Source organism: Girardinichthys multiradiatus, chromosome 3 (assembly GCF_021462225.1).
Source record: "Girardinichthys multiradiatus isolate DD_20200921_A chromosome 3, DD_fGirMul_XY1, whole genome shotgun sequence".
In the NCBI taxonomy this organism is placed as follows: Eukaryota; Metazoa; Chordata; class Actinopteri; order Cyprinodontiformes; family Goodeidae; genus Girardinichthys; species Girardinichthys multiradiatus.
Window position 1 is genome coordinate 2796061 of NC_061796.1, and position 26755 is coordinate 2822815.

A 26755-nucleotide genomic window follows, 5' to 3' on the forward strand; every position below is an offset into this window, starting at 1 on the left:
AATCTTTGTTCCCTAATATCCCCCTAAAGGAATAATGCTGAACTAAATTTTTGCTAAAATGAGCAATTAAAGAAATTTTGAAATTTGTTTAATTGATCTAACTGCTATTTTATATCATACAAGGATGTTGGATATATAAAAAAAAAAAGATCTGTGAGTGTGCATTAAAATAATGAAAAGAAACACATTGATAAACTAATCTCAAAAAGGTACAGATTTGTAATACTTTTGTGTTTTTATAGCCATACCGGACCTCAGTGTCAGAGCATGCACGTGCACACTATTAGTTTATCCTAAATGTCCACAATGTTATTTTCTAGGCTCTTTGGCCTATTAAATAGAGAGGTATAATAATTTAAGCATTTTCCATTGCTCTTACACTGTTACACTGTGCTGTATGGAATTGGATTTTAACAGTGGAGGTATATGGAGGATGGAAAAATGGAAACTGAGAATTGCAAAAAAGTCATTTCTGGACTTAATTTCTTCCAAAACTCAAATTTATCAAATGTAAAATCTAAATTTATGAAAAAGGGCTTTTTCCATTGATTTAGATTTAGATTAACTTTTATACTTGACTTTCTCCAACACAGATTGAGTTACAATAACATCGCATTAACATTGTTCATGCTTGACTGTTTTCCAATTTTGCATTTAACACAACTTATTTTATAATTTATAACCAGAGACTCCACAAAAAATTCCTTAAAGGGATTGTTTCAGAAATTGTATAACATGTTTTGCTTGACAATCCCATCAGTCACTTCATATTATTGAAGTAGTACCTAGCATAAAAAGCTAATTTAATTCTGTAAGAAAAAAATAATTATTGATATACCAATATTTAGCTTCCAGAGAAAACACTACACAGTTGTCAGCATGCAAAGTCAGTGCTGCTCGGTAAAACTGTTGAATGAAAAGTGTCATGGTCTGCTAGTCATGTCCAGCGAACAGCCGTCTCCACAGGTACTGTGGAATCAGGGATGAGGGGCATCGTATTTAATGTTCAGAAGCTGTAACATAAAATTGACTATTACAGTATGAAACATGACCTTAAACAAAAACAGTAAAAATGTGATTAGTTAATGGCATTTAATCATTACTTTGAGGGGAGAACTGTAGGTTTTGTTTTGTATGTTGACAGTTTGTACATTTGTCAAATTATGTGATTTTAGGCGTGCAAGTGAGGGGACCTAAGAAGCTACATGCCTTGGGTCAGCTCAATTAGATTTACAATATTAGCGCCACCAAGGTGACCACAGCTATATATTTGCTGGCTCCACTACTGCTACATGTCCCTCCCAAACAGTGAAGTCTAAATGAATTTAGGATGAGAAAATTAGGCTAGGATACTAGTGAGCTTTATCATTGGCCAACATCTGAAATGTCTATTTAGGGAGTATAGCAAATGCTAAAGCAAATGTAGCCCCTAGATTCAGTCTAACAATTACTGGTTTTAGAATGTAGGTAATTTTGTCAAAAATGTATGGATTTTGCTTTTTCTTTTGTTTTACATGACATTTTTACTGTAGACAAACATGTTCAGATGAGCTAAAGATGGAGGGCACAATGCTGTAACAGCGCTCAGGGGAAATGTCCTCCCTCTTGACTCCCCGAGGACATAATTAGAGCAGAAGGCGCAGGGTATAATGAGGGGAATAGTTTAAGGTTTCATATTTATTCTTTGGACAGTTTGTCGTTTTGGTTTCTATTTCTCCTCTTCTGTTATGCTTTCCTTGAAACCCCCACCCTTATATGTCAGTTTAACTCTTGTTTTTGCAGTACTGGTCCTTTCCTTCAAGCTTGGGGGCAGCACTGAGAAATCAGCGCAAATCTGCTGACATCATCTTCTAAGATCCAGTCATGGCTTGGCTTGAAGCAAAAGAGGGGTATCAGGGAGGAGTGGAAATACAGGAAGGATGAAGCAGTAGGGTGGGGGGAGGACGGAGAAAAGCAGGAACTGGAGAGAATACTGCAGCTCCCTCTCAGATTCAACACACACATATATTCAGATAAGCAGCATCAGGAGGCTTTAAAGCACACACCCACCACAGCAGCATCACTGTACTGCACCACAGAAGGGACCAACACACACACACACCCTTTATCTCTGACTCTCAGTCTTTTGCTCTAGCTGTCTGCCTTGCTCCGTCTCACACACGTGCTGCAGGAAAGATTTGAGCACAGGATTGAACAGATCCCCCTCCTCTCTCCCTTCTTCCTCTCCTTCCTCACTCTCTGTGTTCACCTTGCCTGCTCCAGCTACATGGTATATTATTGCATCAGAGCCACAGAGAACCAGCGAGAAGCATGCCAGGGGAGAGCACTCACAGATCTGTCCCTGAAGACAAGCATCAGGACCTGGGAAGCGGGGATACAGGGCTTCCAGGACCAGGTAGGAGCCCTTGGTTTTGGGAGAGGATTAGGTCATTAAGCCTGGAGATAGAACTGAAGACAGAGACATGGGCATGAATGTGTCAGGAAGTAACATTAAACAAAACATGTTAAATGTTGAGTGTATGGGAACAGAAAGTGTGGCAGATTAAAAGAAAGAGGGTGGAGAAGACCTATTTGAGCACCAGACATTTTGTTTCTATTGACATGTTCATCTTAAGAAAGCTCTGATTCAGCTGCATGTTTGCCTTCTCACTAAACTGCATGTTGTCTGTCCCTCATGCTCCAGGCTGTTAACATCCTCCCAACTTACCTTACCTCTGTTATCAACAAAACCAGATATAGCTTTCACTATATTCTACGTAAAGATTTTTAATAGAAATTGTGTAATTGCCTTATTCCATCATTATTAGCACCCCAACCCTAAAGCTGCCCTACTCACCAACATCCCCCCTCCCTCTACCATTTCTTCACATCTACATTCACTCATCCATTGCTTTAAGAGGGAAGCTGGGCCCAGTAGTTCCTCCCTTCCCCCAGCCGTAATGGGAACATGACACAGCATCATGGCAGCACACTGCAACACACAAATACCACCTCATACGGACAAGTTCTTGGACAATTTTACATTTGGAACCTGAAACAAATGATGTGCTGCAAATGATGGCTCAGTGAGGCAATAATGAAAGCTTCCTGCCTGCTTAGTGGGTATATTTTAGAATAGTTTATAGACATATTTCATTTAAATTCATCCCTTGGTTAGTTTTTTTTTTTTTGAGCATGTAGTTGATCCAAAAGATGACACTGTTCATAATAAAGAAGCCTCAGGTGTTTGTGAAGCATGTATTTTTCATCTAACAACCTTAGCAGCAGCTGAAATAGAGGCACCTCTTGGGTGGGTGGGGTGGGGGGGAACAGCGCTGCAGCCTCTGTGACGCAGCTCCAGTGTGCTGCGGCCTACTTCTGGCACACAGTTTTACTGCGTTCCTTACGACCTAAAAAAGACAAAGACAAATGTAGTGCTTTATGTAGCCTGACAAGTAGTAAGATTCTAATTTGTGGTTCAAAACCATTTCTGCCTGCATTATGTAATATTAATATGCTTGTTTTTTATGGGTTTGACATTGCCTAACAATTACATGCATGACTTATGATCACACAAAGTATTTTGTTTATACGTGTCTCAAACCATCTTTAGCCCTGACGAAACCAAATCTAAATTAGGGTTTCACATCTCCACTCAGGTAGACATGTTTTTAGACTTTGAAATATGTATTTGACAAACAAATAAATAATACTGACTGAAATCTTTAAAATACAAACCCTAAATGTAATTCATACAACTTGAATCTTCTGCAAAAAGTATTGTTTGAGTTATAAAAGCTGTAGGTTAAAGTCTATTAACAAAGGTTTTTTTTGTTTACTGCAGACACATTCAATGTTAAAGTATTTTCAAAAACAGCATAGTACCACTATTATGGTAAAATGTTTTTACATAGCCAGTGTGGCATGATGTCCAGTTCAATAGACAAATAATCCATTGCAATTTAACAATCATATAAGTTCTAAGTATTAAATTGACACTATTAATATGTTTTACCTGAAGGGGTTTTGTACCATAGAAGGACTGGAAACATATTCAGTAGGTGATCAGCAATTATGGCTTATTGTCTGTAATTTGTGTTAAATTTTTAGTTGTTGTGCACCTACACTGTCTGCCAGTAGGTGGCAGTGTATCAAGAGACACGTGAGCCTATTGAAGTTGTTTATACAAGAAAACTGCTTTTGAACAGTTGTCCACTGTAGTGACTACTACACATTAAAGGGTTCAGATAAGTAATGTAATCATTTTTCCATTTTTCATTGATTTAGTCTTGTCTTGCAAAATAAGCCAGTAATCTTCTGACTAAGCATGGGTAAGAAACCAGTCTGCAGAGCACATTAAAATGTTGCACTACGGTTGCCTATTTGTGTCTGTAATGTGCACCTTTTTCATCAGTTCTATCTCTGGGGGATGACTCAGCACAAACACAAACACAGATTTAGCATAGTAACGTGGCAGCGATCAGGAAGAACTACTAAGTGCTGTTGTGCACATCTGTCATAATCTCATGCAGGGCAGGACAGCGGTTTGGAATTAGAATCAGAATCAGAATCAGCTTTATTGCCAAGTTCGTACATACAAACAAGGAATTTGACTCCGGTACACTTTGCTCTTTGGTTTTGTTTTTGCATTACAGAATATACATATTTACAATGTACAACATACACATATATAATAAAAAGGTGCATTTGCAACATCTATATGCTGTTGTTTTGTACTCTATTGAATGTTCAACAGAGAAACAGCCTGGGGGAAGAAACTGTCTCTGTTGCGGCTGGTTTTAGTGAACAGTGCTCTGTAGCGGTGGCCTGAAGGTAAAACTCTAAACAGTTTATGCGCACGGTGTGTGGGGTCTTCAGAGATTTTAGCAGCTCTTTTCCTGACCCTAGACCTGTATAAGTCCTGGATGGAGGGAAGGTCAGCCCTGATTATTCTCTCTGCATTCCTGATTATTCATTGCAGTCTGGACCTGTCCTGTTTTGTGGATGAGATGGATGAAGACAGGACAGATTGAATGATGGCAGTGTAGAAGATGACCAGCAGCTCCTGTGGAAGGTTGAATTTCTTGAGTTGCCTCAGGATGTACAGTCTCTGCTGGGCCTTCTTTCGAACAGTGTCTATGTGTGAAGACCATCTCAGGTCCTCAGAGATGGTGGTTCCTAAGAACCTGAAGTGGTCTTAAAGGCATAAAAAAGGCATATTAAAGGCATAAAAAAACTGCATCCCTTAAATAACAAAGAGCATGACTATAGGATGTGATGTTTTGTTAGGAACAGAGTTTGATTTTGTTTGGCATCTATGTTCCTGGCAGAGCAAACCCTATGTGTGTATGTCTGAGTCTGGCACTGAGTTGAACCACTTGTGTCATAATGGCCAATGAGGATCAGGATTAAGGTCACTGTGGCAATACCTCATTTAAATGGTAAATGGACTGAACTTATATAGCGCTTTTCCAGTCATACAGACCGCTCAAAGCATTTACACTAGAGCCACATTCACCCAATCGCACTCACTAACGCTCACACATTCATACACCGATACAACTTGAGGTTAAGTACCTTGACCACATTGACATATGGTAGGAGGAAGCTGGAATCGGACCCACAACCTTCTGATTGCAAGACAACTTCTCTTCCTACTGAGCCACAGTCGCCTTTAGGAGAGTAAATCACGGTTCTGTTCTGTTCAGTTAGAAATTTACCTCTTCTGTGAGTGTTTCTCAGAAAAAAAGATCTTTTAAAATAATAAAAGAAAATGAACCTTCATTCCAACTTTCCCGTTTTAGAATTTATTCTCTTCAACATTCAGGAAATCACCTCACTCAACCCCCCTGACCCAATTTGCTTCACCCTCCCTGGCATTTCATCCTACTGGTTTTTGAATCCTGATGAAACTTTAAAAGACATACCAATGATTGATCATTGATCCTCAAGAACAAGTCTTATCTAGATAGAACACTTAATTCAATTATTATTATTAATATTATTATTATTATTATTAGCTCATCCTTGCAAGGTTGTGAGGGGCTTCTACCTATCTTCAGCAGTCGTTGGGCAAGAGGTGAAGGTCACCCTGTACAGTTCACAAATCCATCACAGGGCAACTCAGAACAAAAAACCATGCACACACCTAGGGGTAATTTATAGAGATCAATTACGTAGCAGTCATGTTTTGGACTGTGTGAGGAATCGGGAGTACCTGGTGAAGAACCCATGCATGCATGGGGAAAAGACCCTAGGCTGGCTGAAAGGAAATAGTGCTAATAACTGTGCTACTGTGCAGCTTAATATTATCGTTATTATTATTGGTCAAGAAATGTGAAGTCTGATAACATTTAATGCAAGAGAGATTTCCTTCGGCATGTCTTGACGTGTCTTAGTTTCTCCAATTTTCAATTAAAATCAGTTTAAATCCCAAAAATTAGAACTTGCTTCTTTCTATTTAAAACTGCTGCTGATTCAACTGTATCTTTCCATTATTAAAGATGTTGGTTTTCAATTACTTTTTGTTTTTTTCTCAGGCATGACAAGACATCCATCCACAGACTCCACTCCAAGTGACTCTGGCTCCTCTCCGAATGACAGTGGATCGAGCCCTTCTCCCAGTACTCCACAGAAGCTTCTCCCAGGATCCACCTCTCCGTTTGGGCCACGACTATTTAATGTGAAGCCTAGCTCCTCTGGTACTCCAAGACCACAGCCCGAAGGGTCCGATAATCGAATCAACCCAGCCAGACTGTCAGGAAAACTGGGTGGTCATGGTCCATGTGGCCGCCATATCCCTGTTAAGATGGAAAGAATAAAGGTATGCGCTTTGTGAGAGTATTTGTGATTTTACAGCGTGGATGCTGCAACATGCATTTGTAAACCTGAAGTTATATGTTTAATATTTTATAAACAGGTCCTAACAGGATCTGAGGTGGAAAGTGACTATCCAGGGTCACGGACTATCGACACCAGAGTGGTGATGGGTGAAGAGACACGGCTCAAAACAACAGAAGTTCTCAAAGGCAGTATCCCCACTGAGCTAAAAGCTCAAGCTATCCCTATGCCATATCTTCCAAGTTTTTCATGTTCTCAGCTGGTAACTAAGGAGATAAAATCGGAAACCAACAACAAGGACATCCAATCACAAATCCCCCAGAAACCAGAAGATCAGGAAAAAGAACATGTACAGGCCTCAGTTACAAACACTTCACCCTCCTCTCCGAAACCAAACACAACAGATGATGAAATAACAGACAGTAAGGAAGACAAGGAGACTCTCTCTTTAGATGAAGTGCCTTCGCTCCCTTCAGAAGCATCTTGTCCAGTTGCTCTGTCCTTCACTGAGCCAAATTGTCCTGTCGACCCCCTACGAGTTGGCATTCCCTCATCTCTTGACCCAGAACTTTACTATACTGCTCCTTCCACTCCAATTAAGATGGCTACGTGCTGTTCGCACCTTAAACATCATTCCTACCCTGGTACCCCAGCCTCCCCTCTTTCTCCTGGTTCTCCATCTGACAGTGAAGACCTCTGTTCCCCTCTTACCTCTCCATCTGGCTCTTACATCACAGCAGAGGGAGGCAGCTGGACATCTTCTTATACATCTTCCACCTCCCCATCCACTTCTCCCAACCTGCTCCTCACGGAAGAACCACAGGAGGCACCTGCTTGCTTTGTGAGCTCCTTGTCAGAAATTGGGGATGAGGTTGCGGAGGAGAAGGGGCGATCGGGCCAAGAACGAGAGCAGGAAAGGACCAGGGACTTCAGCTTGTACCATCCTGAGAATTTTGCTATGAATTCAAGGATAGGCATAGCAGATACAGTGATTCCCGAGGAAGACGAGACTCCAAAAGGGGAGGAGGTCAAGACTTCCAGAGAGACTTGTCGTCCGTGTTGGGTGACTGAGAATACCCCCCCTATAAGAAGCAGTAGCAGCAGTGACTCACAGGACGATGAAGGGGAGTCAGAAAGTTCTTTTTGTCCATTAGAGGAGGCCCTTGTTAACAGAGCAGGGTACTCTAGACCCATGCAGAGAGGCCTGAAACTAAATTTGGAGGGATGTTTATCAGAAGAACATTATAGGCAGATGGAGGCCAACCCAGATATTTCCCCCACTACCTGGAGCCCTGATACAGAGAACATGACTATGGCATCTTCCAGCTTCAGCCCTGACTCACTGCTCCTTCCCCTGGATGCCTTCTGCCCTGGAGCCTTCGATAGGCTTGGCCCGAGCTCCTTCATTCTCTCCCAGGCTGCGTGTTCTGATGATATACAAGATGAGGAAGGGATGATACCTGCCTCCCTCATCTCCATTCCCCTTCACACTAGCCTAATTTTTAAGGCTGACTCAATGGAAATCACTCTCTTCCCCACAGAAGAAGAAAACGAAATAGAAGTCAATAACAGAAATGAAACAAAGGATTCTGATGCATATGCAGCAGGAGAGGAGGAGGCAGATGTTGAGGATGATGATGATGAAGATGATGAAGAGGATCATGATGGTTACAATTACAATAACGACATTGTTGACTCCACACCAGATGGTGACGAAGAGGAAAAAAAAAATAAAGATGGGGATACAAACGTGCAGCATGGGGCAGATGAGGGAGCTAAAGTAGAGGTGAAAGTTATGGAAGAAGAGGAGGCAGAAGAAGAAGAAGAGGAGGAGGATCTAGAAGAGGATGATGATAATGATGGGTGTGATAACAAATCTATGGAAGGTGAGGCTGAGGAAAGCTCAGCGTCCTTTCTTCATTCACTTTCAGAAACGTCAATCAATGAAGGGTTAGATGAATCGTTCTGCTTTCAAGATGATACAGATGACTCTTTAGATTCTGCCTCTTATAATGGGGAGGAAGATGAACGTCTATACAGCACTGAGAAGCATGCACAATCTCTAGAACCTCTACCAGCAGATAGCTCAGATTCAGCTGAAATCCAGTCACAGACTGAACAGGTTCCTTTGCACACACAACTAAATATGGACCAGCAAGTGGATACATCTACCAGCCTGTCTGAAACCACTGTGGCTCACCCCAAAGGTAATGGCTTGGAACCAACACCCCCGGAAGTGCCTCTGTGCCCTAAACACCAACCAGATCCTGATGTCAAATCTGCCATTAGAGAAGATGAAACAAAAACCTCAGATAAACCTTTGGATAACCAGCAACCACTTCAACTTTCAGAAGTTAATTCTTATCAGTCTGCCTTCCCAACTGACCGTAATGAGAGAGAATGGGAAAGCCAGATAGGTACTGGTGCTTTGGAGACTCAAGATAATCCCTGTTCTAATCTGTTCACTAATGCTGTTGCCATTCATGCATCACCAGATTCTTTACCAGATTCTCTCAATGTTTCTCATTCTGCCACTTCTGTAGAGGAGAGAACAGAAGATTTGGCTGTGGAAAATCCTAAGGCGAAGGATGTCTCTTTGAAACTACCTTGTGATCAGACTGAACACACAAAAGAACCTGAAAGGGACTCTTTCAAATTGCTCATAAAGCCTCGTCATGGCCACTCTGAAAGCCAAAGGACTGTTGGAGCAAGCAGGGTTGCACTATCAAAGTCTTTCTGTGGTAAATACGATTCGCCTGTAGGAGGAAGCTCTGTCTGTAGGTCAGGTCCTTACAGGGACTCTGATACTAAGCTTGACCAAAGCATTGAGTATGCTCCAGCTGAGTCTGGGAGTGTAGAGTCCAAAATAAGTGATTATTTTCCACCACTGAATATTATTACTCCTACCAATGACCTAAATAAAGGTGTTGTTCTACTGTCCTCTCCCAAAGACCCAAATTCCAATCCCAGTAATATCCCTGTTTCTACTTCTCCAGAAATCATTTCAGAACTTGGTGATAACTTGGCCCTGACTCCTGAACACGGCCCTAAAGACTCTTCCTTGGAGAACCTAAGTGAAAACACTTTGAGTACAGATGATGGGGTACTAAGAGCTGTTGGATACTTACACTCCCCTCTTGCAATCTCTCCCAAAAGAGAAAATTCAGAGACGGATACAAGCAGAGAGATGGCTCCTGAATCTGGGGCATGGTGTGATGCCAGGGTGGGTCTGGGTTTTGGTCTGGGTTTTGGATCAGGGTCTCAGTTTGGTGTTTGGGGAGCAGGTGAATCACTGTCTTTGTCCCTGGGTAAGAGGTTTGAGTTAGAGGCAGAGAGTCTTCTCATGTGTGATACAGAAGGACAAAGGACCGAGACAACTTTGGTTTCTAATATGAGCAGCAAACTGTGTGAAAACTATGACAATGTTCTCGGTTCTATTCTGGACGAGGAAGATAACAACAGTCAGAATGGTAAGAATGACCAAACGTTGGATAAAGAACTGGTTGAAGAGGGGATCTCTGAATCCAACTTAGGGTACTGGAAATCTATTGAAGAGATTTCAGAAGCAGGTGGAGGAGAGGACGGAAGTGCCAGATTTCCAGAGGACATCAGTAATTTGAATCCAGACAATGATAACGATAACAAGGAAACACAAATACAAGACAATTGGAAGACTTCGACTGATTCTGCCTTTGAGTGCTTGGATGAGGGCATGTATGGGAATCTGAATGCTCTGTCAGATGAAATGAGACACCAGACCATCAGCGTGATTATCAAAGAATCTGTGTCGAATATTCCACTTGAGGAGGTGCCATTTCAGATTTCTGACAGGACTCCTAAAGACGAACAGAAACCAACAGAGGATCCAATAAACCAAACACCAGATGCAAAACAAACGTTATTAAAGGATAGTATTTGTATTGTCTCTGCTGATACGAACACTGATGGAACTGCAAAACCCGAAAACCCTGATTCACCATGTAAAGCCGAGTCAAGATGTAATACTACTCCAGAGCATCAGTCAGTCTCTTTAGGGAGTCGTGGATTTTCTTTGCCAGAGGGATCATTTGGGTCTTTTCCTCCAAAATGCACATCTAACATTGCTAGACTGAGAAGCACTTGTAAAGACGGTACTGAGATGTTACAGCATCACAGGCACAACAAAAAAAAATGTGATGTCAGTCCTGAAATTAACAGAACTATGGATGAACCACAGAGTAAAGATGCCTTTTTAGGAAAGCATGGTATTGTTTATAACTCAGGGGAGGAACTTGGAGAGGTCAAACAAAAACAAAGGGATGATGAAAAACATAAGATGGATGAAGATAAAAAAAAATCCTCCTCTGCACTGGGTGACTCAGATTACTTTGTGAGGCTCACACCTAAGGGTGAACTTTGCAAAGATTCACAAACTGCCTCTACAAAAGGGAAGAAAGGGAAGCAGAATAAACATGGGGCATCTCAGGCAGGCTTTCATCCTGACATTACCCCTGAGTCGGTCCAAGATCCAAAGAAAGCTTATGCTCTACCAAACACCACAGGAGATGGATGCTCAGATGGGATTTCAGACATTATTAAAACTAAGACAGACTACAATGCTAACAACTCTTCATCACCAGACCTTCAACAGAGGACATCTGAGGGAGACAAAGTTGAATCTGTTGCACAGATGGAGGAGCATAAAAGTGGCAGTCCTGATGAAAAAAGTCAAAGACAAGGACAATGTCATTTAAACAGAAGTACAACAGATGTAATGATAGCGATAAACCACGACGTACACCAGAAACAAGAAGTACTTGATAACAGACCACTATCTAATAGTCAGAGACAAATTGCAGCGGACTTTAATGACAACAACATAGATCCTGGCCCCAGCAAACTTCAGCAAAATATCATATCATGCTCTCTTTCTCTGCAATTCCCCCCTTCTTCATTACCTTGTGCCTCAACAGAGTCACAGAATGACCTTTCCACACCTGTTCAAGAATCCCAAACTGTCCTCTCAACCCAGCAACGGTCCTCGCAGTCCATGACTAATCAGTGCACTGGTTCTGGAATTCCCCCAAACAACAACCTCAAGCAGGTCACTGATGTCTTTTTAACACCATCATCTAACACTGTCTCTTCATCCCCATTGCCTGCTGCCATGCCGGTAGTCTTGTCCCAAGCTACCCAAGAAACTGGGAATCTAGCCGCAGTACATGTTCCAGATTCCTCTTCCCATCCCAATTCACAGTCCACAGTCAACACTCAGTCCCAGAAACAGACAAAGGAAGGATGTACTCGGTTCACCCAAGACATTTTTAGAGGTGAGTAAAGACATTTGAAACTTGAATTTCCTTGGTCCTGCATTTATTGCCAGTCTTGTGGCAATCAACGGGGAACAAAATCGTCTAGCCTGCTGTGGATAATTTGGAAAGTTTTCAAATGTTTGTAGAATACAAATGTTGATGAATTTGTGTCCTGTAAGGTACTAGTGTGAATGAAGAAGAATCGGACAGGAAAGATGAGGGCGGACGGCTCCAGCAGGGTCACACGTCTAAGCCTAGGGGAGCTGGAGAAGACAGAATTAGATCACTGAAAAATGAGTCTGGTCCAGCAGATCAGCGAGAAATCCAACCCTTCTCCAATCGCCAACCAACCGGCACACAGTCAGACTGTTCAATCAGCCATAACCTCAACCTTTGTGAAGAGATGGATCTATCAGTTAAAAACAACAGTAAGTTTTTTTATTTCCCATTTTGTTCCTGCGGGACAAAGAAATCATCAGAACTCTCTGTTATACAACCCAGCCCTCTTTCTGTCTGCTTTTGTTTTTTATAGTTGTTAATTCACTTGATTGTTAATAATTACATAGCAGTGATAAGGTAAATAACTGGTATAATTGGTATATCTTAACTAGTTTGCACTACTGTTACAGATTATTTTTCTGGGACATGTTTTTTTAGGTTCCACTTTGGCTTCCTGTAATGAATCTGAGAGTGAAGGTTCGATGCCTGATCTGGAAGAGCTAGAGCCTCTGAGACCATCAGAACCACTGGTGAGTCTGCTTAAAGGGTTTAGAAGCAAATATAGCTTCATTGTGTAATATTATACACACACGACCACTTTATTAGGTACACCTGTCCAACCGCTCGTTAACGCAAATTTCTAATCAGCCAATCACATGGCAGCAACTCAATACATTTAGGCATGTAGACATGGTCAAGATGATCTGCTGCAGTTCAAACCGAGCATCAAAATGGGGAAGAAAGGTGATTTAAGTGACTTTAAACGTGGCATGGTTGTTGTTGCCAGACGGGCTGGTCTGAGTATTTCAGAAACTGCTGATCTACTGGGATTTTCACCCACTACCATCTCTAGGGTTTACAGAGAATGGTCCGAAAAAGATAAAATATCCAGAAAGCGGCAGTTCTGTGAGCGGAAATGCCTTGTTGATGTCAGGAGAATGGCCAGACTGGTTCGAGCTGATAGAAAGGCAACAGTAACTCAAATACCCAATCGTTACAACCAAGGCATACAGAAGAGCATCTCTGAATGCACAACACGTCGAACCTTGAGGCGTATGAGCTACAGCAGCAGTAGACCACACCGGGAGTCACTCCTGTCAGCTAAGAACAGGAAACTGAGGCTATAATTCACACAGGCTCACCAAAATTGGACAATAGAAGATATGAAAAACGTTGCCTGGTCTGATCAGTCTCGATTTCTGCTGCGACATTCGGATGGTAGGGTCAGAATTGGGCGTCAACAACATGAAAGCATGGATCCATGTCATAAAGCACGAATCATCTCAGACTGGTTTCTTAAACATGACAATGAGTTCACTGGACTCAAATGGCCTCCACAGTCACCAGATCTCAACCCAATAGAGCACCTTTGGGATGTGGCGGAACGGGAGATTCGCATCATGGATTTGCAGCCGACAAATGTGCAGCATCTGTGTGATGCTATCATGTCAATATGGACCAAACTCTCTGAGGAAAGTTTCCAGTACCTTGTTGAATCTATGCCACAAAGGATTAAGGCAGTTCTGAAGGCAAAAGGGGGTCCAACCCGGTACTAGCAAGGTGTACCTAATAAAGTGGCCGGTGAGTGTATAATGAGAATGCCTTTCTAAAGAATTGATAAAATTGTTCCTGGATAGTTTTAAATTTGTAATCTGTTGATGGACTAGTTTAAATTCAGCTAAAATCTGTGTATGTTTTTTGTACTAAGGTAGTGGTGTTTTATATTATGTTATATCTGTATTTAATTGCATGATATTTATTTATATCTTAAACACAGGGTTCCTGCAAAATATTCACATATTTCCAGAGATCTTGGTCCTTTATTCCCATTTTTAATTATAAGGAGGGAGATTCAAGATCGAGTCTCTGACGCAATGCAATCTGCTGGGTTTCCTTAGATATATAAAAAAATCTATCCAATTTTGAATAAATAACTGAATATGACTGCATTGTTCAATGGTTAGGATTAATTGGAATGTATGTACCTGACTTAGTGAAGTGCCTTGAGACAACGTGTTGTGAATTGGTGCTATATAAATAAACTGAATTGAAATTGAATTGAATTGAGATTGTGTAGGAGCACAGTAAATGTATTTGTTTGCCTGTCCTGGGACAGAATATCTAAATAAGCTATTGGCAAAAACTCTAGTGCAAAGCATTTCTTTCCGAATGACCATGTATACTTCCTGTGTGTTGAGAAATTAATGAACATAAATAGTACTCTATAGTTTAGAACAAAGAGAGAAAAACCCTCAAATATGGACCATAGTATACACTTAATTTTTTAATCTCTTACCCTGCAAATCTTGAGGTGTTGAAGTTTGATTCAGCAGCATTGGCTGAATATAGATCACACTTTCAATTGCATAAAGATTGTCAATAAACAAAATGTTGCTGCTTTCGCTACAAATGAAAAGCCAGTTTCCATGGACACAAAAGAAAATCTAAATATCTTTTGACTTGTTGTATTAACAAATCATTTGACAATGTAACCAACTATCAGAACAGCGTAAGTTTGATAAGATTTGTTTTAACAGCTTTACTGAACTTTTCTTTCAGTGTATTTCCGCTGCAGATGATGGCTTGAACAGACCAAAACAGAGCCGCAGTGAGAAGAAGGCACGCAAGGTCAGACTTTTACTTTTATATGCCCCTCGACATGGTTCAAATGTTTTAGCAGGGAGGAAAAATGTTGCCTCAGTTTTCACATTATTTTAACAATATTGGCCTTGCATGCAAATACGTGACAGCTAAGGATATCACGCCAGAAAGTACTTAATAGTTGGCATCTTTACAGTACTTTGAAAAGGTTCTCCAAATCTGTAAAACTGTGAGGACATCTCTTGTCCACAGCTCTCTTTGGTTGACTCCACAGATTTTAAATCAGATTTATTCTATACTCTAGCCTAGCCATTCCTTTGGCAAAACCATTTGGTTGTTGAATTTGCAATATAATTGGACTGACTGTGGTGCTGAAAAATGAAATCCCTCATCATATTAAGCCTTCTAAGGGAAGGTTTTTGGGTTAAAACTTGTATTTTGGAACTGTTCATAATTTCAATTTCAAATTTCATTGACAAAAAAAACAAGTTCCATTTAAAGAAAAAGCAACCCCAGAACATCATGCTGCTACCACAAAGTTTCACTGTGGGTATGGTGTTAATTTGGCTGGTTTGTTTTTATGTGCCAATTGTCAAACATATTGCAACTTTTGTATATGTGGCCTAAAACTGTAGGTTTGTTTCATTGGACTATAACACACTCAAGGTCACATTCATATAATTGATGTTAGATGCGTATGGGTGTTCCACTGATGCATCCAGGTTACTGCGGCTCTTTAAGGGTTTTATTTGTGTCCCTGACAGATGTTTGTTTTTCAGTCAGACTGTACAGCAGGTAGGTCAAATTAAAGGTGGAAATTTGATTATCATGGTGTGAGTTTTTACATTGTCAACCCCTGCCAATTTTACAGGAGTATACACACTTTCAAGATCCACTACATATAAAGTGGTCAAATGTATTTGTTTTAAATGCAAGATCAATGTAGTTTAAATGAAACCAAGGATTAATTTGTGCTGCTAACTCTAAAACTATTTTTGCAGGCCATGTCTAAACTGGGTCTGAAGCCAGTCCACGGTGTGACCAGAATCACTATCAGGAAGTCCAAAAGTATCTTGTTTGTCATCAGCAGACCAGATGTTTTCAAAAGTCCTATGTCTGACATTTATATTGTTTTCGGAGAGGCAAAGGTATATCTTTCGTATTGTTGATATTTAAATTTTCCTTACATTTCAATTTGCCTCTAAGTTTCCCCTTTTATGCTTCCTTTCTGCAGATTGAGGACTTATCTCAGCAGGCTCACAAAGCAGCTGCAGAGAAATTCAAGGTGCCTGTCTCACCCTCTCCATTAGCTCCCCCTGCCCCACCAAGCCTCACCATCAAAGAGGAGAGTGAAGAGGAGGAAGAGGAGGTACATTAATCTAAGTTGTTGTTTGTAAGCGCCTGTCAAACTGGCAGGGCTTCAATTACCTCATATCTGTAAAATCCTTTATCTTGAATATGACATTACTTGCTTTGTTCCTTTCTACACATCAGGTGGATGACGGAGGTCTGGAGCAGAGAGACATTGAACTGGTGATGGCTCAGGCCAATGTGTCACGAGCCAAGGCCGTCCGCGCGCTCAAACACAACAAGAACGACATTGTGAATGCTATCATGGTAAGGACAAAGGATGGATGGAGGGAGGAGGAGCAGGCTGGGAGAGGGTAGGCAAATGGTAGACAAAACAATGAGTCATAGCCAGGGAGCAGAGGGGGAATTAGAGAAGGGTGACAAGAAAACAGAGGTCAATTGTAACCTAGACACCCCTTTATGCCATTAAGTTCTGTGCCCACTAGATGGCAGCAAGAGCCAACATTGAGTTAAATTACACTTTTCTCTTAATTGCTTTTTCTGCATTGTTTCAATTTTTTTCCATATTTTTCCTTACAGGAGCTGACCATGTGAGTGAAGACTGGTGACAATTTGATACCAAGCTCCCTTATTCCTGCCTATAAAGCCTAAATACTGCATACTCTTCTGTATCGCTGCTGCTGTATGTTGCATCCCCAATCTGCTAAATAAAGTCTAAGACAAGTTCTGGCGTGGACTCTAACCAAACTATGAGTCTGATTCTTCTGAAAAGACTGAAAACACACCCACATTTAGCAAATCACAAAGACACAGTGCCTTGCAAAGGTATTTTGTCAGTTTAAAACCACAAACAATATATTTAATGGGATTTTTTGTGTGAGATAAAATAGAGCGCAATTGTGAAGTGGAAGGGAAAAATATTTGGTTTTCAATTTTTTTTCAATCTTAAATCTGTAAAGTGTAGCGTGCAAATAGATTGAGATACCTGGGTCACTGCTTTATAGAACCACTATTTACTACAATTGCAGCTGAAATGGGGTACGCATTTACAAGTTTAGCACCTCTGGAGAATTATTTCCCATTCTCCTTTGCAACATAGCTCAAACTCAGTCGTACTGATTGAAATGCACCTAAGAAGGTCAATTTTCAAGTCTTGCCACAGATTCTTAATTAGATTTGGATTGGGACCTAAACTGAACTTGGTTCAATCTAAATCAGTCCACAATGGCTTTGGCTGTATGTTTAGGGTCCTTCTTATGCTTAAGGATGAACTTTTACCCCAGTCTCAAGTATTTTGCCACAGGTTTAACAGGTTTTGCTTTAGAACTGCCCTGTATTTAGCTAAGACGGAAACGCATCTCCACAGCATAATGCTGCCAACATTATATTTCACAGTTGAGTTGGTCTGTTCAGGGTGATATGCAGTATTAGTTTTCTTCTAAATATAGTGTTTTGTATGTAGGCTCAAAATTTTAATTTTGGTTTCATCTGACCAAAGAGTCTTCCTCTACGTGTGGCTTCTACATGGCTTGTTGCAAATTTTAAGCAGAACTACTTATGACCTTATATATATAAATACCATAATTGTTGGATTTGTAGAGTGCATGACAAATAGTTCTCCTATTTGAGCAGTGCATCTCTACAGCTCCCCAAGAGTTACTACATGTGTCCTGGCAGTTTCTCTGATTAATGCTTTACTAGCCCAGCCAACTTGTTAGTTTATGTGTGCAGCCATGTTTTGGTAGGTTTGAAATTCAACCATACCCTTTTCCATTTCTGTGAATTGTTCAAATAATATTTTGTAACCGAACCCTGCTTTTCCTGCATGAACTTCTCCATGTCCTTCTCACTGACCTGTCTGCTGTGTTCTTGGTATGCCATTTATTCATTAATGTTCTCAAACAAACCTCTTAGGCCTTTTCCAGAACAGTTTGAGCACTTAAATCACACACAGGTAGACTATACTTACTAATAAGGGAACTTCTCAAGACAATATGTTGCAATGGTTTTTATTTAGAGGCGTCAGAGTAAATGGGGTTAAAGACATCCACACCACCATTTTTTAGATTTTAATTTATAGAAATGTTTGAAAATCGTGTTTCCGTCCATTTCACAAATTTGACAAACTTTATGTTGGTATATCACATAAAACCCCAATAAAATACAACAAGGTTTGTTGGTGACAAAATGTGAAAAGGTTCAGAGGGTATTTGCACGTTTGGAAGGCAATATATTTAGTCTTTTCTGATTCTTCTTTCAATGTAAATTAATATAATTGCTTTAAAGATTTATGGGCATATCTTTAACATATACACAACCAAAACCAACTCAGAAAATCTTGATGGAAAGACAAAAATGTTGTGTATGTTTTGTACTGACAATCTTTCAGCTTTATTGTACAAATGAATTGGGGTGTGAAGAAACAACACAAGCCTGATCCATATTTTTCAACAAGAAGGTGCAATAACAAAGACATTCCAAGCATGTACAGTCATCAGCTTCAGATTGAGGCAATATGTCTGCATGTTGGTGACCTTTTCCCTAAATTAGCTGACAAAAAAGGAAACAAATACAGAAAACATTGTACACAAACAAAAATATTAGGTATCACTATGCCCTACACAGGCCTTATAGCCATAAAGGACTTAGTGTGTTTTATCTTTCAAAATCCTACAAGATCGCAGTTTGGCTTTCTATCCAGCAGGATGTGCCGCTGCATACTCCAGAGCTCTGCAGGGGAGACAGCTGTTCCCCTTTAATTCTAAATAAATATTTTTGGGCCCGTGTAAAGTCAAGGAGGATCATTGGGTCTTCAAGAGCTGGTTTTAGATGGGAGGACATTATTCTCAAAGTGTCCTTGGTTTGTGATATTCCCTGCTGGGAAATATCTGGCTACAACAAAGGAAGATCCATCTGACGCCGTGGCTTTTCCCACACCGAGCGACTTGCTGCTCTTCCACACCATTGCAGTGAAATGGCCTGGTAAGAAAGAAAGTTGAAAGAAAACAAGAGGACATGGAACAAGAGTGAGGAACATTTTGTCCAAATATGACTGCAGCTGAGTGCTCACACTCTTCAGTTAACACAAACATTTACAAAAGTGGAAATTTTCTTTCTGGCATCAATCTGGCCCTAAATTCTTTAGCCATGCCCTTTCTAGTTTATATCCCTTATTCTCTTGCAGGAAATGCTTCATGGCTCTGTGTGAGTCACTGCTAATAGGGATCCACTTTATGTGTTATTAAGTTACACTAACACACACACACACTGGTGTCTGAGGATATGGGAAATCCATGTGGAGGAATTAGTGCAGACTAGATATATGGAGCTAAATTGGGGCCATAAAGTTTGTTCAAATGAAAAAAATTTGAACCTGAAAAATAAAAGTTTGTTCAAAAGAAAAAAATGTTTATCTGAAAAATAAAGGTTTGTTCAAAAGAAAAAATTTGAACCTGAAAAATAAAAGTTTATTCAAAAGAAAAACATTTGAACCTGAAAAATTATTTTGAACCTCTCCCCAAAAAATTTGAAAACTGGAAAAAAAGTTTTGCAACTGAAAAAAAAAGTGCTGTGAAACTGGAAAAAATAAGTTCAAAACTACTTTTCAGATTCAAGTTTTTTTTTTTCGAACTTGCAGATTTTTTTTTCGGCTTAAAACATTTGGCCCTGTTTTGGCGTGGGGGGCCAAAACAGGGTGAGATAGGAATTTTGGGTTTTCATGAGCTGTATGCCAAAATCATCCATATTAAGACAATAAAAGACCTGAAATATTTCAGTTAGTGTGTAATGAATCTAAAATATATGAATGTTAAATTTTCATCCTTACATTATGGAAAATAATGAACTTTATCACAATATGCTAATATTTTGAGAAGGACCTGATGATGTATTACAGATAATCCCAGTTCCCACGGTCCCTGAATGCAACAGCTGGGAATATGTTCTTCAGCCGCTGTGTTGAGCTGTCAGTCATGATTCCGCACCCCGTGATCTGAGGCCCCGCTCCCCACACCAAAACAGGGCCAAAAGTTTGAAGCCAAAAAAAAATCTGCAAGTTCGAAAAAAAAACTTGAATCTGAAAAGTAGTTTTGAACTTATTTTTTCCAGTTTCACATCAGTTTTTTTTTTTCCAGTTTCAAATTTTTTTTTCCAGTTTTCACATTTTTTCGGGGGATGTTCAGAATAATTTTTCAGGTTCAAATGTTGTTCTTTTGAACAAACTTATTTTTCATGTTCGAATTTTTTTCTTTTGAACAAACCTTTATTTTTCAGGTTCAAATTTTTTTCGTTTGAACAAACCTTTATTTTTCAGGTTCAAATTTTTTTCGTTTGAACAAACTTTATGGCCCCAATTTAGCTCCATATAGATACAACATGTGGGCTCATGAGCGATAAATATGACTGTGGTTTTCCCCCCAGTTTCCCATTGGAGAGACACCAAGTCACACAGTGACATTAGACCAAAAATAACAACCAACTTCCCTAACGCCAGCACAAGCGTGACACTGAGAGAGAGCGAAAATAAAAACACATAAACTGAAAATGACATCGCAGGCGAACAAGCTGTTGACAAACTGAGGGAGAAAAGAAAAGATAAGATGAGACAAAACGTTCACCAGTGCCAGAGGAGAATCCAGGGCGGTTGAAGTTGTACTGTTTTACTTCTTCATACCAACGATCTGCCACATCCGTCCCTGCAATAGCATTGATTAAAAAAAAAGAAGTGAAATCAGTTTAGAAGTCAATCAAATAAGTTATGAATAATTAAAAAATGGGAGAAATGACTCCAGACGGTCATTGTGAGCTACAAATGGGGTTTACATTGCTATCCATTTTTGTCAGCAATTACTAAGCTGTTTTATCAATATTTGCCCTGTGCTGGCATACTTCTGCAGTGACTCATAGTCACTGAAAGGGTGGGGTGGGGGTGGGTGTGTGTGTGTGTGTGTGTGGGGGGAGGATAAAGTCCAGCTGTTCAGCTCCATCAACTAGCAGTCCATACATACAGAGCATTTGCTTTAAGCCATACATACTGACCCTGTTGACATGTGTTTTTTCTGATAACAGGGAGAATAAAACATAGAAACAATTACATCAGACCTTCTCCAAAGCTTAAACGTATGTGCCATGTCACTTAAGTGGTCTATAAAAATAAGGTTTTAATTTTTACAGACCCGTTTGGTCATAAGAAGCCCATGCCAGGTTTTCTCCACAGCTCCCCCTGCTGGACTCCTCACTGTGCTTCAGGATTCGTGTGCTAGCCAGACTTTCAGCATAACTAAAAAATGAGAATGTCGCATATTAAAATTTTTTTTGCACTTTTTAAAAATCAAAAATCTTAATAGAAACTTACTTCTGCACAGAAAAGTAAAGACATGAGTATTGAACGAACAGATAAATAAAACAGACTGTTAGCAGTCTCTGTTTTTAAACTTTTTAGTAACAAAAAACATCATAACCTCAAAGATGTAATGATTTTCGTGATATATTTTTATGAACTTATTCAGTATTTTGTCATTGAGTAACTGCAGCCACAGAGGAATTTATAATCTACAAAAAAACTTCTGGGTCATGTCATATTCTAAACAGAGGTTAGTTAATTTCAACCAGACATTGGGTCTAAATTGTGACCTAGTTGTTAGAGAACAAGCTGTAAGGATCCTTATCAGCTTTCTGAGACTGTCATTTTAAACTATGGCCTGATCAGACATCAATAAACCTTCTCCACAGGGTGAACTAATGAATGCTAAGATGCTAAAATTATGCTGTTTAACACTTAAACACTCAGTGAGTTGTGTTAATTGTCAGTCAGTCATTTTCTACTGCTTATTCCATAGTGGGTCACAGGGGAGCTGGTGCCTATCTCCAGCAGTCAATGGGCAGGAGGCGGGGTACTCCCTGGACAGGTCGCCAGTCCATCACAGGGCAACACACAAACAACCAAGCACACAATCATTCATACACCTAAGGGCAATTTAGAGTGACCAATTAACCTAACAGGCATATCTTTGGACTGTGGGAGGAAGCCAGAGTACCCAGTGAGAACCCACACATGCATGGGGAGAACATGCAAACTCAATGCAGAAAGATCCCAGGCTGGGAATAGAACCCAGGACCTTCTTGCTACAAGGCAACAGTGCTACCAACTGCACCACCATGCAGCCCTTGTGTTAATTGCTTTAGTTCAAATGGGACTACAATTCTGTTTTTTGTTGTCACTAAATATCAATCATAATGCTGAAATAAGTAATACTACATATCCCATTGGTCTTGCATATGCCATGTTTTAACAAGTAAAAATACTGGTTTTAGTGTATATGAGATATAACACATTCTACAAAGGCCTAAAATAACATAAGTTAAGTTTTGTCAAACATGAAGTCCTGCTATGTCTGTGACATATTTGTCACTTTGATGCACCCCTGCTTGGTATAGTTTATGTGTATTGGGATGAAGTGTGTAAAATCCAGCATTCTAATGCATCTGAAGGGGAAGAGTAACATTTGCAGTGACATCATGCTTTTTTTTTGTCATAATAGAGAATATAGGCTGAATTATCAGAAAACAGGCCACTTCAAGCACTCAGCGTGGCAAAGTAAAATCTAAACTAAAGAGCTAGTTGGATTAGTGGCCTTTGGATACTTTATGCATTTTTCCCTCAGGACAGACTAGCTAACTACTCTGTGTTCCTGTGTGTGTATGACGGGGAAGAACAGGTGCAGTTCAGCTATAGTTATGCACACACAGACACTGAGTCCAGTGTCCTGGTGGATACGTGATATTGATAATGAAGCCTCTCCCCTCACTTTAAACTTAAGTATGATGCCTTCGGTTTCCCTTTAAATGCAAGAATCCTATCCATCAACACTAATACATTAAACTGAATTTTTTTCTGCGCCCTGATTTCGTTGTTTGTGTTTGAGACATACATCGAAAGCAAGCTGTAGAAGCTTCAGCATAATGCTTTGGTCACGTTTAACTTTTCACTCAGACCTATGCACAGCTAAGTAGCCGATATACAGCACATATGTTGTCTTTAATTGATATGATTGAAGATCTTGTCAGCTAATGAGCTAAAGAGGAATCAAGGTTTCATTAAAGAGAAAAACCACACTCAAAGTGCTTTAAAAGTGAGGGCTTTTACAATCACAATCTAAATAGACTATTTTTTCAGATAAAATGTCAGACTTTTTTTTTCCTTGATATAATCAAAATAAGTGAATGAGAGCACCTGCTTTTATAAAATACAGTTTAAGTGAACAAAGACAAAAAGAGTTAACTAAACTAATGCAAATAAGCTGGAGAGGTAATTTACATTACTTTAAACACTGAAATATACCTGATAACTTACTTGGTGAAAGAGTTCATGACCTAAAGTTAAGCCCAAAATATTAATATATCATATGGCAAATGTAGGTTTGAATTAATGGTTTAATTTGACCAATATCTGACTTCTGTAGTAATATTATGTATGTCTCAATGTGGTCCAGCCAGAGTCCCAACTCAAATCCAGTCAAGAATCTGTGCAGCTTTAAATTTGGGTCATGACAAGGAAGCCTTTTAAACTTAAAGGCTTTTAGCTCACCAAAGATTAATCATTAAATTACCAGTGGTAAAGTACAAAAGCTGCTCAGCAATTATGACAAGAATTTGATTGCTGCACTGCTAATATAGATTATTCCACAGGTTATTGAGGAGGGTAAAAACAATGTTTGACATGCCATTTTTTATAAAATGTAAATAAAAATAGATTTTTCTGTTTCAAATGTATACGTCCTTTTATGTTGTTTGATTGTCTTTTAAGAGATACATGTCTCCTTTCCTATCAGAAACAAATGTTCTTCATGAAGAAAATAATTTAAATCCAAAGCTGCCAGGTATAAATAATTTTGGGCTTAATTGTTCGTATACATTTTTTAACGTTTTAAAAGAACATGATAATGAATGAGAACTAGTTCATGTTGAGGCTTCAAACTTAGTTCAGAATAATTAGGTGGTGAAATGTGACCAGAAATCAATTCATTTTAACATGGTTGACCTGAATTTATTGTGAAAGGGCAACTTGGAAAAACATTCCAATCAAGAGTATACATTTTTCTCAAGTTTACTTGGTGCTAATAATTTACTAAGCCTGACTGAAAAACAGTTTAATTCAGCTTAATATGAACAGTTCATATGCAGCTACAGTTGAATTATAAGGTCACCAGTAATCAGAAACATAGCTTAGGTTCATTGTGTTTGCTGTTAAAGTTGACCACAGAAGTTTGACAGTGACTGATGTAGTCAAACCTTTCCTCATTAGCTTCATACTTTAATCTGTGTGTGTGTGCGTGCGTACGTGCATGTGTGTGTGTGTGTGTGTGCTGAAACCCACCGGGCAGCCTCTTTGCTCAGTTTCCCGCTCAGCTTTAGTGGAGGGGCCTGGTGCTTCTTTCTATATTCATTATGGCACTGCAGCACTTCCTCAGCAAACTGCTTGGAGGCTGGGAGCAGAAACAGGTCAGAGAGGGGAAGAGTTAGACTCCTGCATGAATGTAGGGATACAACAAGGAGACTCGCAAATGACCAAAGAGCTGAAATCTTGAGACTGACTAACCTCACACTATGAGTGAGAAAACGTCAGCTAGACCCCCCACACAACCCTCCATGATACCCTCTCCACACAGCTACTCAGTGCCTATCACTTAGTGGCCTTTTCATAAGCCTCACAATCTCCAGAGTGCTTATACAATAGGCACATTCAAATATTTACACAGACAAAAACAGAAGGGCAGATTCTGCCATTGTTTAGAAACAAGCTAAGAAGAATTAAAGCTATCAAAGATGTTAAATTGAGAACAGAAAAACAGCTCTTTGTGATTGTTTTCACAGTTCAATATATTTTTTTTGTACTACATTAAGATACAGCTTTAACGTCAAGAAATAGCCCAGATATATGCTCATGCACATGTGTGTTTTTCTATTAAGGAAATTGTAAATCTGGAAAAACAAACAAGATATAAATAAATCAAATAATCTGTGTTACAACCTTCAGACTCCTGTCTCTGCTTACCTGATTTTCCCATGGTGCTGAATCACTCAGTCCTCAGTGAGATCAATAGTGCAGAGTGGAGTCAGCCGGCTTTGTGCCTACTCTTCGCTTTAATTTGCTTTCTCTCTCCTTATAGTGTTGGACCTTTAAAGCTGACCGTCTGAAATGGCTACCAATCCATTCGTTTTAAGCCTTTTCTTTCCTCTCACACTTACACAGGTTTCATGTTACATAAAGTTTGTAGTTCCCCTTCAGATATTCCTCTTGATGCAATGATCATTGCACAACATTAGCTCTGTTTTACCTCCATCAGCATCAATTGGATTTCCTTCCTTCTAGCCAAGCAGTCTACAATCTACATGCTATCAGCTATCTTTATGGCCCAGAAGAGAACACACCCACATTCTTCTCTTTTCTGCAAATGAAAGGGGAGCCCTTTAAGCAATGATGACATCATCTTTATGAGACAGACTCCTTTATATGGCTCTTTTTCCCCCCATCTACCAGTGTAGAAAAGCCCTAGCTATGCCATCTGTGGCCTGAACCACATGGCCTATTATTTCATTCTTAATGCAATGAAGTAGCATTGTGCTGGATAATGCACAGTGAGAATAAAGAAGTAGTTTCACTTCTACTGCACTGCTTTCAGGTTCTTCGTCATCTTTTTGCATATATAAGTTATAAGCAATGCTCTAATAAAAGAGTGACAACCTAATTTTGACTCTGTTTACAAAGGCTGTGATTGAGCAATTCACCAACTGCATCTGACATGCAAGAAGAAAATAAATCACTATCCATCATTCTGCATAGCAGGTTACAACTATTTGTTTTTTTCTGTATGAGGTATGCTACCTCTTGAGAATAAATGACATTTCTGATCTCAAGATAAACAAATGGCTTGAATTGCCTCCCAGTGACAAGTCAGAACAGATTATGTCAAAACTCACTTTACATCTCATAACTCAGATCTACAAAAATTGTCAATAAGCACTTTTGTTGTAAAAGTTGAGTCTTATGTAAACAATGAACATTAAAAGAAGACAAAACCCCATGATTAAAATCTACTATGTGAACAATACACAGATGGGCTTTAATTAAACTATCAGGGTGTTAACGCTTGCAAAATGGAGGACCCCAGAATGCAGACAGTAAGTGAAAAAAGGATTTAATGAATAAAAAACAAAAACTCACTCACGGAGGAGGCAGGAACAAAACAATAAACGGGCAGGCATGATACAAAAAACAAGACGTGAGCATGATCCAGAAAACAAGACATGAACATGATTTGAAAATGCTTCCGCCATGAATAACTGAACAGGTGTGTATTTATGGAGCGTGACCAGGTGAAACAAGAAGACAGATTAACTAGGTGCAGGTGAACTGAATAAAGTTGATTGACAGGACAAAATGTGGCTCGAGCAGAACGGAAACTCCTGAATACAAACTAACAGAAACTAGAAAAACATGAAACTAAAGCATAACC

General features: G+C 39.7%; 2 protein-coding genes across 2 annotated transcripts; one reads left to right on the forward strand and one right to left on the reverse strand.

The window, feature by feature from the left end:
- The first annotated feature begins 1947 nt into the window (after positions 1-1947).
- nacad (NAC alpha domain containing) lies at positions 1948-16988 on the forward strand. The gene is made up of 10 exons (XM_047361213.1): positions 1948-2395; positions 6519-6802; positions 6899-12128; positions 12290-12538; positions 12768-12859; positions 14889-14957; positions 15932-16078; positions 16165-16299; positions 16425-16547; positions 16821-16988. The coding sequence occupies exons 1-10, from the start codon at positions 2311-2313 to the stop codon at positions 16833-16835; spliced, it is 6429 nt and encodes a 2142-aa protein (XP_047217169.1). The 5' UTR covers positions 1948-2310; the 3' UTR covers positions 16836-16988.
- A 1246-nt stretch (positions 16989-18234) lies between these two features.
- On the reverse strand, positions 18235-25685 carry glipr2l (GLI pathogenesis-related 2, like). Its single transcript, XM_047358606.1, has 5 exons — positions 25294-25685; positions 24616-24724; positions 21416-21519; positions 20858-20935; positions 18235-19220 (listed from the first exon to the last, which is right to left on the reverse strand). The coding sequence occupies exons 1-5, from the start codon at positions 25304-25306 to the stop codon at positions 19054-19056; spliced, it is 471 nt and encodes a 156-aa protein (XP_047214562.1). The 5' UTR covers positions 25307-25685; the 3' UTR covers positions 18235-19053.
- Between the last annotated feature and the right edge of the window lie 1070 nt (positions 25686-26755).